We start from the raw sequence: 15,057 nt of genomic DNA, 5'->3' as shown, positions 1-15,057 counted from the left end.
TGTTATGTCTGGTTAAGGCATATTTAACTCACAATGTTGGTAAGTCTAAGAGCTGATCCCACCGTCATGGTTCTCATGGTATTGATTGTGTAAGTAGTCACTGACTAAGAATGTAATAATTGCTGGTAAAAGTCAGGGAATTTCACCATGCATTTGGGAGCGGGAACACTGTGTGTTGGCAATGTGATTGTTTTCATTCATTGATTTAACTCTTTCTGTCCCTCCCTAGATGTTCACGCGATGCCTGACGCCACTGGTCCCAGACGAGCTAAGGAAGAGGAGGAAAGGCGGTGAAGCCGACAGCCTGGACGAGTTCCTCAAGGACCTGGAGAACCCTGATGTACCCCGAGAGGACAACATGAGCCAGCAGCAGAAAGACATCATTGGTAAGATGAGAGAAGTGTGTCCGGGAACGCATGTCTGTCATTTTAGATTTCTTTGGCTATTCAAAAATAGCAGATATACAAGCTCATAGCGCGGCACCGAGTGCCGCACTATGAGCTTGTAGATCTGCGTAAAGCGAACATGTGTAAAATATTGTGTTCCAGGGACCCCTCAGAAGCAAAGATTTGAGTTACAAATGTTCGCTTTAAAAATACATACATTCAAAGATTTACACACATTTTCACAATAAATAAAAAAAGCAGATTTACAAGCTCATAGCTCAAGCATCATAGACACAGATGCGTCCCCGGATTGAATGGGTTAAGAATGAGAATAGATAGATGCATACTTGATATCCCTTTTCAAACTATATCATCACACTGCTTCTTGCAATAACCACTTTCAACCTGGCATGTCATCATAGGCAAAAATGTTCACATTTTAAATTTGTATATACATCTATAAACAAGCTCATAACGCATGGCATTACAACACATTGTGAGATTAATAGACAGGCTATATTTGCTCTTTTTGTGAAATGGGGCTTTCGAAGTGTTTACATCAAGCCCACCTACTTTCTCAGTGACAAATAGAATTTTGACCTTCAGGCAATACCACCTGTCAACCAGCAGGGGTCCTACTCTACCATAGGGTCCACATTTCTCAATAGAAGAGCAGAAAGACTAAATGCAACCACTGCAGTTGTGTTAGTTACACAGTATACCGTATTAACATACTCTACAATACATATTGGTCGAAATGACATTTTTATTCACACACGAAAAGTGAAATAGTTGTACTTTAAGTGGTTAACCAATACCCCCACCTTCAGACCAGACCATCATGGAGGAACCCAGTGTCCTGCAGGCCTCAGCGATGGAGGGAAGCAGGACCACCCTGGACGAGTCAGCCATGCCCCCTCCAGCCACGCGTGGTCTCAAACGCAAGGCCCAGGAGGCAGAGCCCGCCCTGCCTGTAAGTAGAGTCGTTATTCTCACCCCCATCGTGTCGTTATTTTATGACTTTCTCACAGCGCACTATTCAGTGGTGGGAAGTAACTAAGTACATTTACACAGGTACTGTACTTGAGTACAATTTTGAGGTACTTTTACTTTACTGGAGTATTTCCAATTGTCTATACTTTTACTTCTACTCCACTACTTCTCAGAGGCAAATATTGTACTTTTACTCTGCTACAATTATTTGAAAACTTTAGTTACTAGTTACTTTGCCGATATAAATGATTAAATTATAAAACATACATTAACCACCTTATTTTATACCTAGGCCATTTTCAAACATTTTAGTACTTTTACTTTTGGTACTTTAGGTACATTTCGATACCAATACTTTTGTACTTTTACTCACGTAAATTTTGAATTCCGGACTTTTACTTGTAACAGAGTACTTCTACATTGCAGTATTGATACATTTACTTAAGTAAAACATTTGAGTACTTTTTCCACCACTGTTCCTTACTTACTTCTCTGTCCTTCACTTCTTTTCTCCCATCCCTCTCCTTCCCCTATCTGTGCTCTTCACAATCTTTTCTCCCCGGGCCCTCTCTCTCCCTTTCCTCAATTCCCTACCTTGTCGTCCCCCCCCCCCCCCCCCCCCTTCCATTTCATTCCTTCTCTACTACCCGTCTACCTCTCCTGTCTAGATGGGTACTCTGGACCAGTCTCAGCCACAGCAGCTGGAAGCCAGTTCTTCTGCGGTGCCCGAGCAGCTGGAGACGTCTGGCGTGGATCTCCCTCCAGAGGAGACCAGCACCAGCCAGATGTTTGAGATGGAGCTGCTCGACAAGGACAAGGAGAAGAAGGCTGAGGATGATTCAGAAGACGAGGTTAGGGACGGGGAGATGTGTCATACGTAGTTTCACGTATATTTGCTTTTGATGTTTTTACATTCGGTCTTTTTCTATTGCAAGTTTGACCCTTCATTAGATGTTTAACCCATTAAGACCGGGAACGCATCCCTGTAACCACTTTATCCATTTTTTATACTTTGGCTATTCAAAAATAGCAGATCTACAAGCTGCACAGAGTGCTGCGCTATGAGCTTGTAGATCTGCTATTTTAGAAAAATCTTGGAACATTTGTGCAAATATTTGAATATATAAATTTTTTAAAGGGAACTTTTTTTACTCAAATCTTTGCTTCATGGGGGTCCCTGGAACTAAATATTTTGAGATGGGGGTCGGCGGCCAAATACATATCATTTTTGGGGGTCCTTGACATGAAAAAGGTTTTAAGCACCACTGATATATAGCAACATACTTTTTTTCAGAAAACTGTTAGGATTTAGAAGACATTTGTAGAATCCCCAGATCAAAGATTTGAGTTGCAAATGTTTGCTTTAAAAAAAAGAATATATATATTCAAAGATTTGCACAAAATTTTCACGATGTTTCAAAAATAGCAGATATACAAGCTCATAGCGCGGCATTCGGTGCCGCGCTATGAGCTTATATATCTGCTATTTTTTAGCCAAAGACATCTAAAATGACACGGATGCGTTCCCGGATTGAATGGGTTAATAAGGCTGTTGGTTTGTCTCTCTCAGGAAGAGGGGGTTCAGGCAGGAGACCAGGACCAGGAGGAGAGGAGGTGGAACAAGAGGACCCAGCAGATGCTCCATGGCCTTCAGGTACGTACAGTGCTGTATGTCACATGCAAGCTTGGGTTAGACATGCCCCATTTACACCTGATCATTCTATGCAGCTTGTATAACAGGTTGTAACCCGGGTGGGATTTCTCATTTACATTTACACCTGTTGTCAAACGTGCAACGCTGGTCTGGTTGCCAGATTAAGTTTGAATGACTCAGTGCTTTCTCCCCATGCAATGTGAAACATTCCTCTTACTGAGGGCACTTTATAACCATTATTTGCCTAGCATTTCGTTTTTTGCAGACATGGTAGGCGCTCCTGAAATGATCATTTTATACATATTACTGTGTCTACCGCAAGCTCAGCTCAAAGCAAAACTGCATGCCAACTACGGCTGCTCCCTGATAAGCGACAATTTGAGTAGTCACTCGGAGACCCTTCGGTTATTTGATTCGAGCAGTCGGTTTGTTTGTTTTTTTCCTGTAGTTTCACCTGCTTAGGTACTACTACTCAATAAAACCTGTGTTGACCAATCATATTACAGTTTCCAATAGTTTTAGTAAAAGTGGCTCTTATTATGAAATCTGCGCATTTTAGAGGAAATCCTTTTTTCAATTTCTATTGCTTTCTATTGAAGCCATCTTGATGCTGGTCGGAAGTAAACAAAACAACAGATATGGATTAAAGGCAAGATTTTAGCAAAATGTTTGCATGGGTTACAATATGAAAAGAAAACCATGCTCTTGTGACCTACACAACGTACACACTTAGGAAGTGCGTTCTATTTCGAGCTCCGTAGCAGTAGGTGAGTCGTTTTATCTACAGTAGCATTGTGATACATAACTGTACTACACACAATCTGCAGTCTGCTGCTTTGTCATCAATTCAAATAAAACATCCGCCGTTTTATGTCGTTGTCATGTCGGATTTATTTAAAATGATAAACATTTTCAAATGGCTCTGTTGCACAATGACTATAATGTGGTCTAAATCAGCACTGAAATACAAATTTCATTTTTTGGGGTCAGATAGTTGAATATTCACTTTAAAATCCCAATTGTGTTTCAACCAAAATCCCAACACGTTTTAAAATGGGGGTGAAACTCCTTTACTGTCCTCTCTTCTTTCCAGAGGGTGATGGCCAAGACAGGTGCCGAGTCACTCGGCCTGCTGGACCTATGCAAGAACAACAACAAGAAACAGGCGGCTGCCAAGTTCTACAGCTTTCTGGTTCTGAAGAAACAGCAGGCAGTGGAGCTCAGCCAGGAAGGGCCCTACGGTGACATCATAGCCACGCCTGGACCCCGATTCCACGTCATCTAGAGAGGTGCGGCTCACCACTCGCCCACGAGAGTGCTACAGGGATGGCATCTTTGTGTAGGTCAACCCGGACATTACCTCCAATGGGTTCCCATCAAAGATTTATCATTGCATTGAGATTGGAATAAATTAAGAAAATAAGCTCCATGGGAAACAATGGCTTCTGTTTGTTCAAAATGTCCACAAATCACAACAAAATTCATAGTTGAGATAATAATAGATACGATTTGTCACAGAACAAACCATGATGCTCTTTTGGCTCACGATAGTCTCACAGTAGCCAGCCGATTAGATAATCTGTGGCTTAACTATTGAAAAGAAGTTAAAGGTAGGGTAAGTGATATTTTTGGGTTAAAACAAAAAGTATTTTGTTAAAAGGTTAAAGCACTATATTCTGATAGTAATCATTGCTATAGAGTGTTTGTTCATTAACAGGAGTCTCCCCGTCTCTCCAGCTCTTTAATAAACAGAAAATACATTTTCCGGTAGGTGTCAAAATCTCAGCCAATCAGGAGAAAGTACCCATTTTTAAGCTTCATTTTTATAGTGTTCCAGTTCCAATTTTGCCTGCTCATTTCTTAGTGTCATCACTTCCAATTTCACTTGTTTAATATATATCCTGATTGAGTTCTCTATCCTGATTGGATAAAATTGGAAATGAAACTGAAACGAAAATGCATTTTCTGTTTTATAAATAGCTGGAGAGACAAGGAGAGCTATTTAACACTTGTTTTAACCAAAGCAAATCACTTACCCTACCTTTAAGACCAAAAAAAGCTGAACTTCCATTACAGTCAGGGACTTTTCCTGACTTTTTCTTTCAGACTTATATTTCAGACCCTTCATCGCTGGAATTTATGAATTAAAGACGGTGGGTCTGACCACGTTACACTAGGCTCATATTAACCACATACCTCATTTTCAGGATAAATTGAATGGTTAAAAAATAAACAATTCATTGGAAATCTGGTGAGGCCACGCATTGCAAACTCACTTCCAGGTTTTAGGCCTACAAACTGCAGCATTATTCCCAATCCCAAAAGAAACACCTGCTACTCCTTGCCCCTGCATCTGGTCAACTCAACACTGGCTGTTTATTTTTTACTCAAATTTTATTTGCCTTTCGTTGTTGTGTGTATATGATGTGTATTTTTACTATATCATGTACTTTTATGTATCCTTTTTTAATGACTTCCTGTTTTTGTTTGAATGTAATGGGAGACGTGATGTCTCAGTAACAGTTTTGTGGCAAGATAACATGCATAATAATTCATTCAACTCTGGTACTGAGAGAGTAATTTACCACCCGTTGCAGGTATAAAAAACACCTATATTATACCTGTTAGCCAAAATGAGCATGTTGTATAGTGTGCAACATGCCGTTTTGCTGCAAAGGTACTGGTAGTGATTTGCTAACTCAACCAGCAATTTCTTGGTTTACCAAACATAGTGTCACCGGCTCAAGCATTACAAATGCATACAAGTTCAGAATATTTTTTGTTTTGTGCTATTGTCTGTTTATTGCTACCAAGAATCAATGTAACTACAAAATGGGTCTCTGTAGTTGGATCAGTGTGTATTTTTTGACAATATAATCATAGTTGCATGCTCCATTTTGAAATGTTTTCTAGGAAATAAGCTACTCCAGGAACTGCGTTTTATACTGTTACTACAAGAATTCCCGTTGACCTAAATCCAAGTTTCTATCTGATCCCCCTTGCAGAGTGGTTTTACAGCTGGACTTACTGTAACCACCATGTTTTGAAATTTAGGACTTTTCAGCGGTATTCTACAGGTGTATCACTTCCAGATCATCCTCTTGACAGTTAAATCAAATTGCTATCCTTAAGACTGTAAAACTGCTGTTATGTATTAAATATTCAGCATTCTGTTCAGCATTATATATTTATAAATCATTTGATTTAAAAAGAGAGAAAAAAGCATTTTTATAATATAAAAAATGTCACATAGCATATATACAGTACATTTAAGTCTGAAAGCACATATGCGTTGTTTGGACTCTAAACTGATTTTAAATGGACTGAAATTGAATAAGCTATAGCTTGTCATACCGCAAATCACAGTTAAGACAAATATGCGGCTCATTCAAGCTACACCTTTTATCTCTGTCCCCTTTTCCAAAGACAGCTGAATGCATTGTTTTTGATATCCTCTCCCTTTGAAATTGTATATCATGTAATGTTCCAGTGCATCTTATATTTTAAAATATGTGCCTGTAAACTTGCTTTTTTATTTTGTATAAAATCCAAGTACAAATGTAGTACAAAAAGTACAAGTGTAGATACAGATGGGGGGAAAATTGTTAAATGTCAAAGTGTTATAATGCCTGTAGCCCCAACAACTGTTATGGAACCTTTTTTAAATAAAAGAAATACCGTCTCAATCAGTATTCCTCTGTGGCTAGCATTGATTGGAGTAAAATATTTTTTTATGCAGACATAAAAACAGCAGACTAAGGTGGAAGTGACTCAACACTGTATTATACTTGGTTGTAGAATGGTGTACACATTTGTGGAAATAGCAAATCTACAAGTTTACAACGCGTTGCAATGCGCCGTGTTATGAGCTTGTACATGAGCTATTCTCACAATTTTTTCCTTTTGAATAATCCTTAATTAAATCGTAATCAAGGCAAGTTTGGAGAAGAAATATGGTGATATATTGATTTTAAGTCATATCGCCCCAGCCCTAGCCAGATACTTCTCATATGGACATGGTATGCAGGTATATATTTTTAGGAAAGGTTTGAAATATAAATGTAAAGCTGCTTTCACATACAAGTCTCAGGTTGCCAGGTATATTACGGATTTGTCTTTGGGAGAGCTGCCGCGCCCTCCCCTCCCTCCACCTTCCCTTTCTTGTTCCGTTTCCGTTTCTTCTCTCCCTCAGATGTCTTCTTTGGCGCTGTGGGTAGCCCTTTCTTTTTCTTCTTCAGGCAACTCAGAGGGTTCGGGTTGCTCTGTTTCACCTTATGCCTCTTGCCCCGTCGTTCTCTCTCCTGGCCTATCCCCCGTTCCTCCTTCAGGCTGCGTATGCTCTGCTGCTGCGCTGGGCTGACCAGTTCTCCCATCTGGATCTTCTGGACTCGGTCCAGAGACATCTTGCTGGGCTTGTCCAGCACCATGGTGTTGACGATGATGTACAGCAGAGGCACGCCAGGGATCATCTTCAGGCGCTCGGTTACCTTGTAGTCCTGCATACAGTATTAACCCATTAAAACAAGGACAGCATCTGTGTCATTTTAGATTTTACTTTCACACACACACACACACACACACACACACACACACACACACACCAGCAAAAGTAGTTAATATAGCATCACAATCATTTTATATACTTTGGCTATAGAGTATGCACATGCATCACTTTTCCACCGGGACACGCCCCCCCCCCTCATCCAGACTGAAAACATTGAGCAGTATGGAGCGTTGGAAGCGCTCGTTGGAAATCACTCAACGGTCCTGCGTACCACCTGTTTCTAAATTGCACATAATGCAGGAGGCAGCAGGACATTGCGTTATTGAAAACGAGCGCTTCCAAACTCTTGACACTTAGAAAAAGAATCACCTGCACGGAATTTATTGACAGAAAGTAGCTCATAACATGTCTACGTGACATACGTGGATTTTTATGAAACAAAGACTTTGCAGATAGAAACAGGATGATTCAAGCTTTCCGTACAGCTGCCATGTTGGTGTGTTTAATGGTGTTTCGGAAGCTACACTCTGAAGGACCTCGAATACGCTGATGACACCACTCTGTTCAGTGAGACTGCCGATCAGCTCTCTGAAGCCCTCAGCGTGTTTGACGAGGAGACCAAAAAGCTCGGCCTGAAGATAAGCTGGCAAAAGACCGAACTTATGCACGTAGGCGACGGACCTGACCCACCACCCCTTCTGTTTGATGGCACCCCTGTCCACTTTGTCCCAACATTCAAGTTTCTGGGCTCGACAGTGTCCAACACCGGCAACCTCAAAATAGAGGTCGACCGACGCCGTGCCCTTGCAGCGTCCGTCATGCAGTCCCTATGGAGACCGCTGTGGCGACACCGGCACATATCCAGGGAGACAAAGCTCAGAGTCTACAATGCCTCTGTCATTTCTGTCCTCCTGTACGGCTCGGAAACATGGCCGCTGAATAACACTCTGGCGGCCAGGCTCGATGGCTTCGACTCCAGAGCCCTCAGGAGGATCGAAGGCATCACGTGGAGCCAGCATGTCACAAACCAGGCTTTAAGAGAGAAAACCCAACAGCTCCCAGCATCCCGCCTTGCAGCAATGCGACGAGTGCGCTGGTATGGCCACATCATCCGCCTGCCCGTGGAACACCCAACAAGCACCATCCTGGCCTTCAATCCCCAGCAAGCCGGTTGGAGACGTCCCAGAGGCGCCCCCCGCACCCGCTGGCTGGATGTAATAGCCCAGGACCTAAAGGCTTGTGATGTGACTCTGGCACAAGCTCAACACCTTGCCCACGACAGACCCAGATGGAGAAACCTGGTTGCTACAATTGGCTCTACGCGCCTTAGATGACAGCCCCGCTGCCTCATCTATAAGAAGTGCAAGAGGACTAAGTAAGTAAGTAATACAATCAGATTGGACTTTTCGGTTTTTTTGCCACTCAGTAGGCATTCCTGCATAACATCCGGGTACGATGATGTCACGCTCATAGCCTCTATTAAAAAAATAGAGAAAATTGGCCCAAATATATATATTTTTTTATATGAAGCGAACATTTTTTACTCAAATCTTTGCTTCTGGGGGTCCCTGGAACAAAATATTTTGAGATGAGGGTCAGCGGCCAAATACATATCATTTTGGAATTATAATTTTGAAAAAGTTGGAGCACCACTGATATTGCAACATACGTTCTGAAAAACTGTTAGGATTTAGAAGAGTGACATTTGTAGAATCGGCCTCAGGTCTTAATGGGTTAAACTAAGGCATGAGAAGAAGAAGTGTGTGGCTAAAAATGTCATTCAATTCAATTTTTCAATTCAATTTTTGTCAACTTTGTCTGGATAGTGGGTACTACAGCTCTGATGCTCATTGTAAATTTCAGCAAGCTACTGTAGGAACAGAAGGTTATTCTGCTGCTGTACTTATTTTACATCACTGTTTGGTGTGTATAAGTACATAGGCTAAATGCCTAAAAACAAACGTAGTTCTCTAATGCCGCCTAATTTCAGTCCCGAGAGTAAGACAGAATAACAGTTTGTATTCCCTGAAGAGAAGATGTTATATTCGATTATTTTAAAGGTACATACAAAGCCTGAAAGTTCTTCATATCTTCTTATACAAGTGCTAAAGAGAATAAACCTTAAATTAATTGTGAAATTATACAAACCTGTGTAGCAACAAAGTAGTGGTGTGGGTTTGTGTCTTCTAACATGGAGAGCAGGCACTGTGAGGCAGGAACAGGAACCTTGAGGTGACGACAGTTCCTGACCTGAAACCTCTGGAGGATCATTTTGGCTCCGTACAGTTCCTTTCCCAGAGTCTCCAGTTCCTTCAGTGCACAACTGTAGTGCATGAGAGATTGAAACAATTATGCTACAATGACAATGACATGAGTTTAATTGATACACTTTAAGATAACTATACGCTCTATGCACAGCAGCCATATAGGAAAGAAATTGGGCCTCTTCCATACTTCCTTCACAGGTGTTGCCAATGATACTATTAAGGCTCTGTTCTATTCTGGTCAACCAGAGTCAGGGTGCTGATATTGTGCATGTTGGCTCACTGGAGACACTCTGCTACACCAGTGGGTCTCTAAGTGGGGTCCAGGGACCCTTACAGTATGGTTCCTTGAGGGGATTCCAAATGGCCCCTTACAGGTGTGTAACTGAGAGTGTACAAATGGAACCAAATGGACCCGTAGTGTACAAATGGAACCAAATGGACCCGTAATTTGAACATTCTCAGAGTTATGGGGTCCTTGAAACTAAAAAGTCTGAGAACCACTGAGCTACACTAAAAGGAACAGAGCCTTCATTAGTATCATTGGTAACACCTGTGAAGGAAGTGAGGAAGAGGTCCACTTTCTTTCCAATGTGGCTGCTGTGCATAGAGCCTATTAAGTGTTTTTTGTGAAAATGTTTTGTTTTCAGTTATCAGCTTCGATTTTAGTGTTCCAGTTTCAATTTTGTGTGGTAATTTCTTTGTGTCATCACTTCCAATTTCAATTGTCTATCCTGTATCCTTTCTCTCTCCTGACTGGATCAAATTGGTGTCCGACCTGAAAACCCATTTGCTGTTTACTAAAGAGCTGTAGTGGGGACAGGATGTTTGTTACTGAACAAACACAATGGTTGCTTGGTATCGGAATATAGAGCTATTTAACACTTACGTTAACCAAGAAAACCACGTACTAGTACACCTTTAAGCCATGTTTACTACGCAGTGGTGGAAAATGTACTCAAAAGTTTTACTGAAAAGTATCAAGTATCAAGTAAAAGTCCAGAATTCAAAATGTCAAATAATTGCAGTGGAGTAAAAGGACAATATTTGCCTCTGAGATGTAGTGGAGTAGAAGTACTGAAAATTGGAAATACTCCAGTAAAGTAAAAACTTGTTTTATTTAAGTACAGTACTTAGTTACTTTCCACCACTGTTAGTATGAAAGCAGACAACAAGTCCACTCACTTGGTGGTGCAGAGTGTCACCTCTCCCATCAGGTATTTACACATAATATTATATAATAGCTCTGGTCCATAGCCTAGACATTGAATGAACTCCACTGTCTAGGCTATGGACCAGAGCTATTATATACTCACTTGGTGGTGCAGAGTGTCACCTCTCCCATCAGGTATTTACACATAATATTATATACTCACTTGGTGGTGCAGAGTGTCACCTCTCCCATCAGGTACTTGGGCAGCTGCTCCTTGATCTGGATCTTGTTCTTCAGAGCCGCTTGGCAGAAGGTCCCGTCGATGAGGATCTGAAAGGGTTGCCTGAAGTTAAAGTTGTATTTGTAGAAGCTTATGTTCTTCTTGGCTTGCTTTTGTCGTTTGATTTTCATGGTGCCTGGACAGCAAAACTAGAGAGCTATTAAACTAACTAATGATTAATAATCCGCCTTTTATCACCTAAAATGTTACAGACTTTATGGAGCTGGATGTAAGGAATCAAAGAGCTACTTTACATGTAAGGTTTTGATCGCTAATGTTAACATAATGGTATTTAACTCAGCCTACAACCCAGCATGGCAGGGTAAACATTCAATATGGCGGTGCTTCTAGCAGTGTTGCCAGGTTTTGGGAGAGAAATAAGCAACCGGGTCTAGGAAAACAAGCCCAAAAGAAGCAACTCAGGTCAAATGAGCGCTTTTTAATCGGCTATTTGAAAATAGCCGATCTACAAGCTCACAACGCGTCAAATCGTGAGCTTGTAGATATGTTATTTTCAAAAACTCTTGCAATAAAATGGGGAATATTTTTGAATATTCATTTTAAAAACATTCTAACAGGACACATGCTCCCCTCAGCACAAAACATTTTTATTAAAATATTTGAGAACCACTGGTTTAAATATTATTATTATTATTTTTTGAAACAAGCCTAAATAAGCATGTATGTACACTTTAGAAACAAGCCCCCAAAAACACAACCCGTAACTGCAAGCATTTTCAAGCAACTTTACAGAAAAGGTCAAAGTCGCTTATAATAAGCCGACATGGCAACGCTGGCCACTGGTATTGAGTCCGGACGGAAACAAAGATTATTGAAGATCTTTGTTCCAGCCCATTATTTATTTTATTCTAATAGGAACCACGTAACGATAATTAGCCATTTAAAAATAGTTATTGACTAGATAAATTCAAGCCATTAAAATATGTACGTGTATTTGCCATAGAGTTAGGTATTTGCTTATACATTAGAATAAAACATTGTTCCCTGTGGATAAAACAGATGGAAGCTGGTTTGGGTTGGTTTACCAACACCAGGCTGTTATTCTTGCATCCACACACAGTGTGACTGTGTGTGTGTGTGTGTGTGTGTGTGTGTGTGTGTGTGTGTGTGTGTGTGTGTGTGTGTGTGTGTGTGTGTGTGTGTGTGTGTGTGTGTGTGTGTGTGTGTGTGTGTGTGTGTGTGCGCGCGTGTGTGTGTGTGTGTTCAATTCAATTGAAATTGAATTGTGTGTGTGTGTGTGTGTGTGTGTGTGTGTTGTTTTTAGTAATCACACCGGCCCGGGTCACTCAAAGTTCGGAATGCGCAGTGATTGTAACTGTGCACCATGGGGTGCACAGACAGCCTCTCAGGTCCAGCCTGGTAACCCCCCCCCCCTCCGGAAATCTCATTTGCATTTGATTTCAGGAATTTCAGGGGAATCCCTTGGTCACTGCTTTGTTGCAAATGACGCAAAGCACACACAGTCTGTTCTGTTTCTTCAATGCATTGCAACCACTGCCATTTCTCAAACTAGCTTCATTGAAATGTTCTCTCAAAGTTCTCCGTGCCAACCTTTGGATTGTTGCATGACAACAGTGGCTGTTCGTTCGCTAAGGGAGGATTTAACAACTGGAAAAGGCAAGAGAAAGGTTTGCTGTGATGCATGGACACATTGGACATACATGCCATGTTAAAACTTTCTCACCAGAACGCAAGGCTTCAGGTAAGATGGCTTTATTTTATGCTGTGCAGCAGCTCATGTCTGTGCCTGCATAATAGTTTTTTTCTTTGGAGCAATGCTGCTGTGCATTTACTTATCCAGTTACCTGTAAACCGACAGCATCTCCTGCCAGAGAGTGTGTCTCTCTCTCTCTCTCTCTCTCTCTCTCTCTCTCTCTCTCTCTCTCTCTCTCTCTCTCTCATATTTTTGTACTGTACACAGTACAGTCTGTACTACCAGAGTACCTGTCCTGTGAGCTTGGTTAAGTTGGCCACTGTTCATTTAATGTGTGCATTATGCTGCTGCGTAAAATGCGTAATTTACGCAGGACCTGTGTTTCTGTTTTTTCTTGTAATGCTGCCGCTGTGCAAATGCAAGGAGCAGGACTGGTTATAGTAGGCTGTCGTTTGTCTTTGCAAGGCTGTCTGCCGCTGTGCAGTTTGCCTGTCTGTAATAAGCCTATTGAATCATAATTAACGTGGTTGTAACGTTAAATCGTCAATCGTTTCTGTGTGTCCGACGTCCGTGCAGTTCATGAGCAGTATTAAAGGCTATTCCTGCTTTCGCCACAAGATGGCGCTTGTCGTTAGTTTTATGAAGGTCAAAAACTCAACTGAGCTCAGTTCAGACTGACAAGTCAGCCAGAGAAGAACAGCACCTAATGAAATACAGAATTGTCCCTTATTGATCTGATAAGGGAAACACTTTGTTCCTTACTTTTGGGAATCCATCATTGACACACATCTTAAAAGTTCAAACAGCTCATATACAATAATACAGGTTATTAACAATTTGAATAAGCCTATGACTTACACCAAATCTCTCCCAAAAAATTGCAGATGGTGTTACAGTTCCAATTTGTCTGCTCATTTATTTATTTCATCACTTACAATTACACTAGTTTATCCTGCATGAGTTCTCTCTCCTGATTGGATGAAATTGATATCCTGACCTGAAAATTTATTTTCTGTTTACTAAAGAGCTGGAGAGACAAGGATACCCCTATTACTGAAACATCTCTATCTATAGCAATGATTACTATTAGACTATTGAGCAATTTAACACTTGTTTTAACCTTTAATATACAACAAAAATGTCTGGAAGGCAGGAATAGTTTGACCCATAAAGAGTACTAATACTCTGCTTGTAATAATGTAACATGAATAATGATCAAATGCTCCTGGTATAACATCATCAATAGAAGGCAAACATGAACTACTTATTGGTTAATAATAGTGTTTATTGTCCCACAGGGATATTCAGCTTCACAGTCTGTTGCACAGAAAATACATAATATAACACAAAACATCATAACACCATGACAATACATGAAGTCCCCAGGATACACTAACGAACATATCAGTGTTGTTTAGTGCAGCAATGGCTGAATGGACAAAACTCCAACTATAACCAACTTATTGCCATTTCAAAGTTCTGCATCCTCGTCCGGATGGCATGAGTGTTAAGTGACGATTGAGGGTCATTGTCAGTATAATGTTCTATTGCGAGTGCTAAACGTGTGATGGCTTTATCGTTCATATCAGAAAGTGTGGGTGTGGGAAGGCCAATAGTTTTAGAGGCAATACAAGCAATACTGAAAAGTTTGTTTTTGTTAGACATGGTCAATATATTGTATTCTAACACCTTCAACATGGCCTCCCTATTTTGGGCATGTCATTGTAGGCAAACCTTTTCAAAAATGTTCCAAAATAGCTACAATAGCTGATAGTGTACAGGGTCACAACGCGCCGCAACTAGACATGTTGTGACTCTGTGGAATGGATATTTTTTTACAATCTGTCGTACAACAAATTACATATGGCTTAAAGGTCACAGGTCACAACTAGGATTTCTTATTAACAAAAATGACACTCGTACACCTGCTAAACAATATCCTGTCCAATTCTCTGGTCCAAGAGTACTTGGGAGCCGGGAACTCTAGGGAGACGGGAGATCAATTCTATGGTCATGTTTCTCAGTTTCACTATGTATGCGGTACTTATGCTTAGCAGGGCATATAGAATGTACACAGTTCTAAGATCAGTCAAACCTGAAATGTAGCCTATTGCCCTTTGAACCAAAAAAAGAAAATAAGTCCTTTCT

The 15,057-nt window shown here is 40.9% G+C and overlaps 2 protein-coding genes across 3 annotated transcripts in view; one reads left to right on the top strand and one right to left on the bottom strand.

The window, feature by feature from the left end:
* Nucleotides 1-6,719, top strand: part of LOC308095905 (double-strand-break repair protein rad21 homolog A-like) — a 36,833-nt gene extending 30,114 nt beyond the window's left edge. For both annotated transcript variants that reach the window (XM_080443058.1, XM_080443057.1), the window contains exons 10-14: nt 230-386; nt 1,217-1,359; nt 2,048-2,230; nt 2,950-3,033; nt 4,127-6,719. In XM_080443058.1, coding sequence (XP_080299184.1) covers nt 230-386; nt 1,217-1,359; nt 2,048-2,230; nt 2,950-3,033; nt 4,127-4,318 — 759 coding nt within the window. In that variant the 3' untranslated portion in view covers nt 4,319-6,719. The remainder of the gene's footprint in view (nt 1-229; nt 387-1,216; nt 1,360-2,047; nt 2,231-2,949; nt 3,034-4,126) is intronic.
* Nucleotides 6,547-11,560, bottom strand: utp23 (UTP23 small subunit processome component). Its single transcript, XM_080443060.1, has 3 exons — nt 11,178-11,560; nt 9,686-9,860; nt 6,547-7,529 (listed from the first exon to the last, which is right to left on the bottom strand). Exons 1-3 carry the CDS (start codon nt 11,363-11,365, stop codon nt 7,137-7,139), a joined length of 756 nt encoding a protein of 251 aa, XP_080299186.1. The 5' UTR covers nt 11,366-11,560; the 3' UTR covers nt 6,547-7,136.
* Nucleotides 11,561-15,057: the final 3,497 nt, after the last annotated feature.

This window comes from Gymnoscopelus braueri (genome assembly GCF_963280865.1).
Source record: "Gymnoscopelus braueri genome assembly, chromosome: 11".
NCBI classification, from domain to species: domain Eukaryota; kingdom Metazoa; phylum Chordata; class Actinopteri; order Myctophiformes; family Myctophidae; genus Gymnoscopelus; species Gymnoscopelus braueri.
Note: the sequence above shows the minus strand (reverse complement) of the source record. Positions and strands in the feature narration are given on the sequence as shown.

Excerpts from the sequence above, each read along its gene's own strand:
- utp23 (XM_080443060.1), bottom strand. The coding sequence starts at position 11,365 with ATGAAAATCAAACGACAAAAGCAAGCCAAGAAGAACATAAGCTTCTAC. Across the intron at positions 9,861-11,177 it reads GTGACACTCTGCACCACCAA|TTGTGCACTGAAGGAACTGG; the intron begins GTGAGTATATAA and ends CATGCACTACAG. Across the intron at positions 7,530-9,685 it reads ACTACTTTGTTGCTACACAG|GACTACAAGGTAACCGAGCG; the intron begins GTTTGTATAATT and ends TACTGTATGCAG.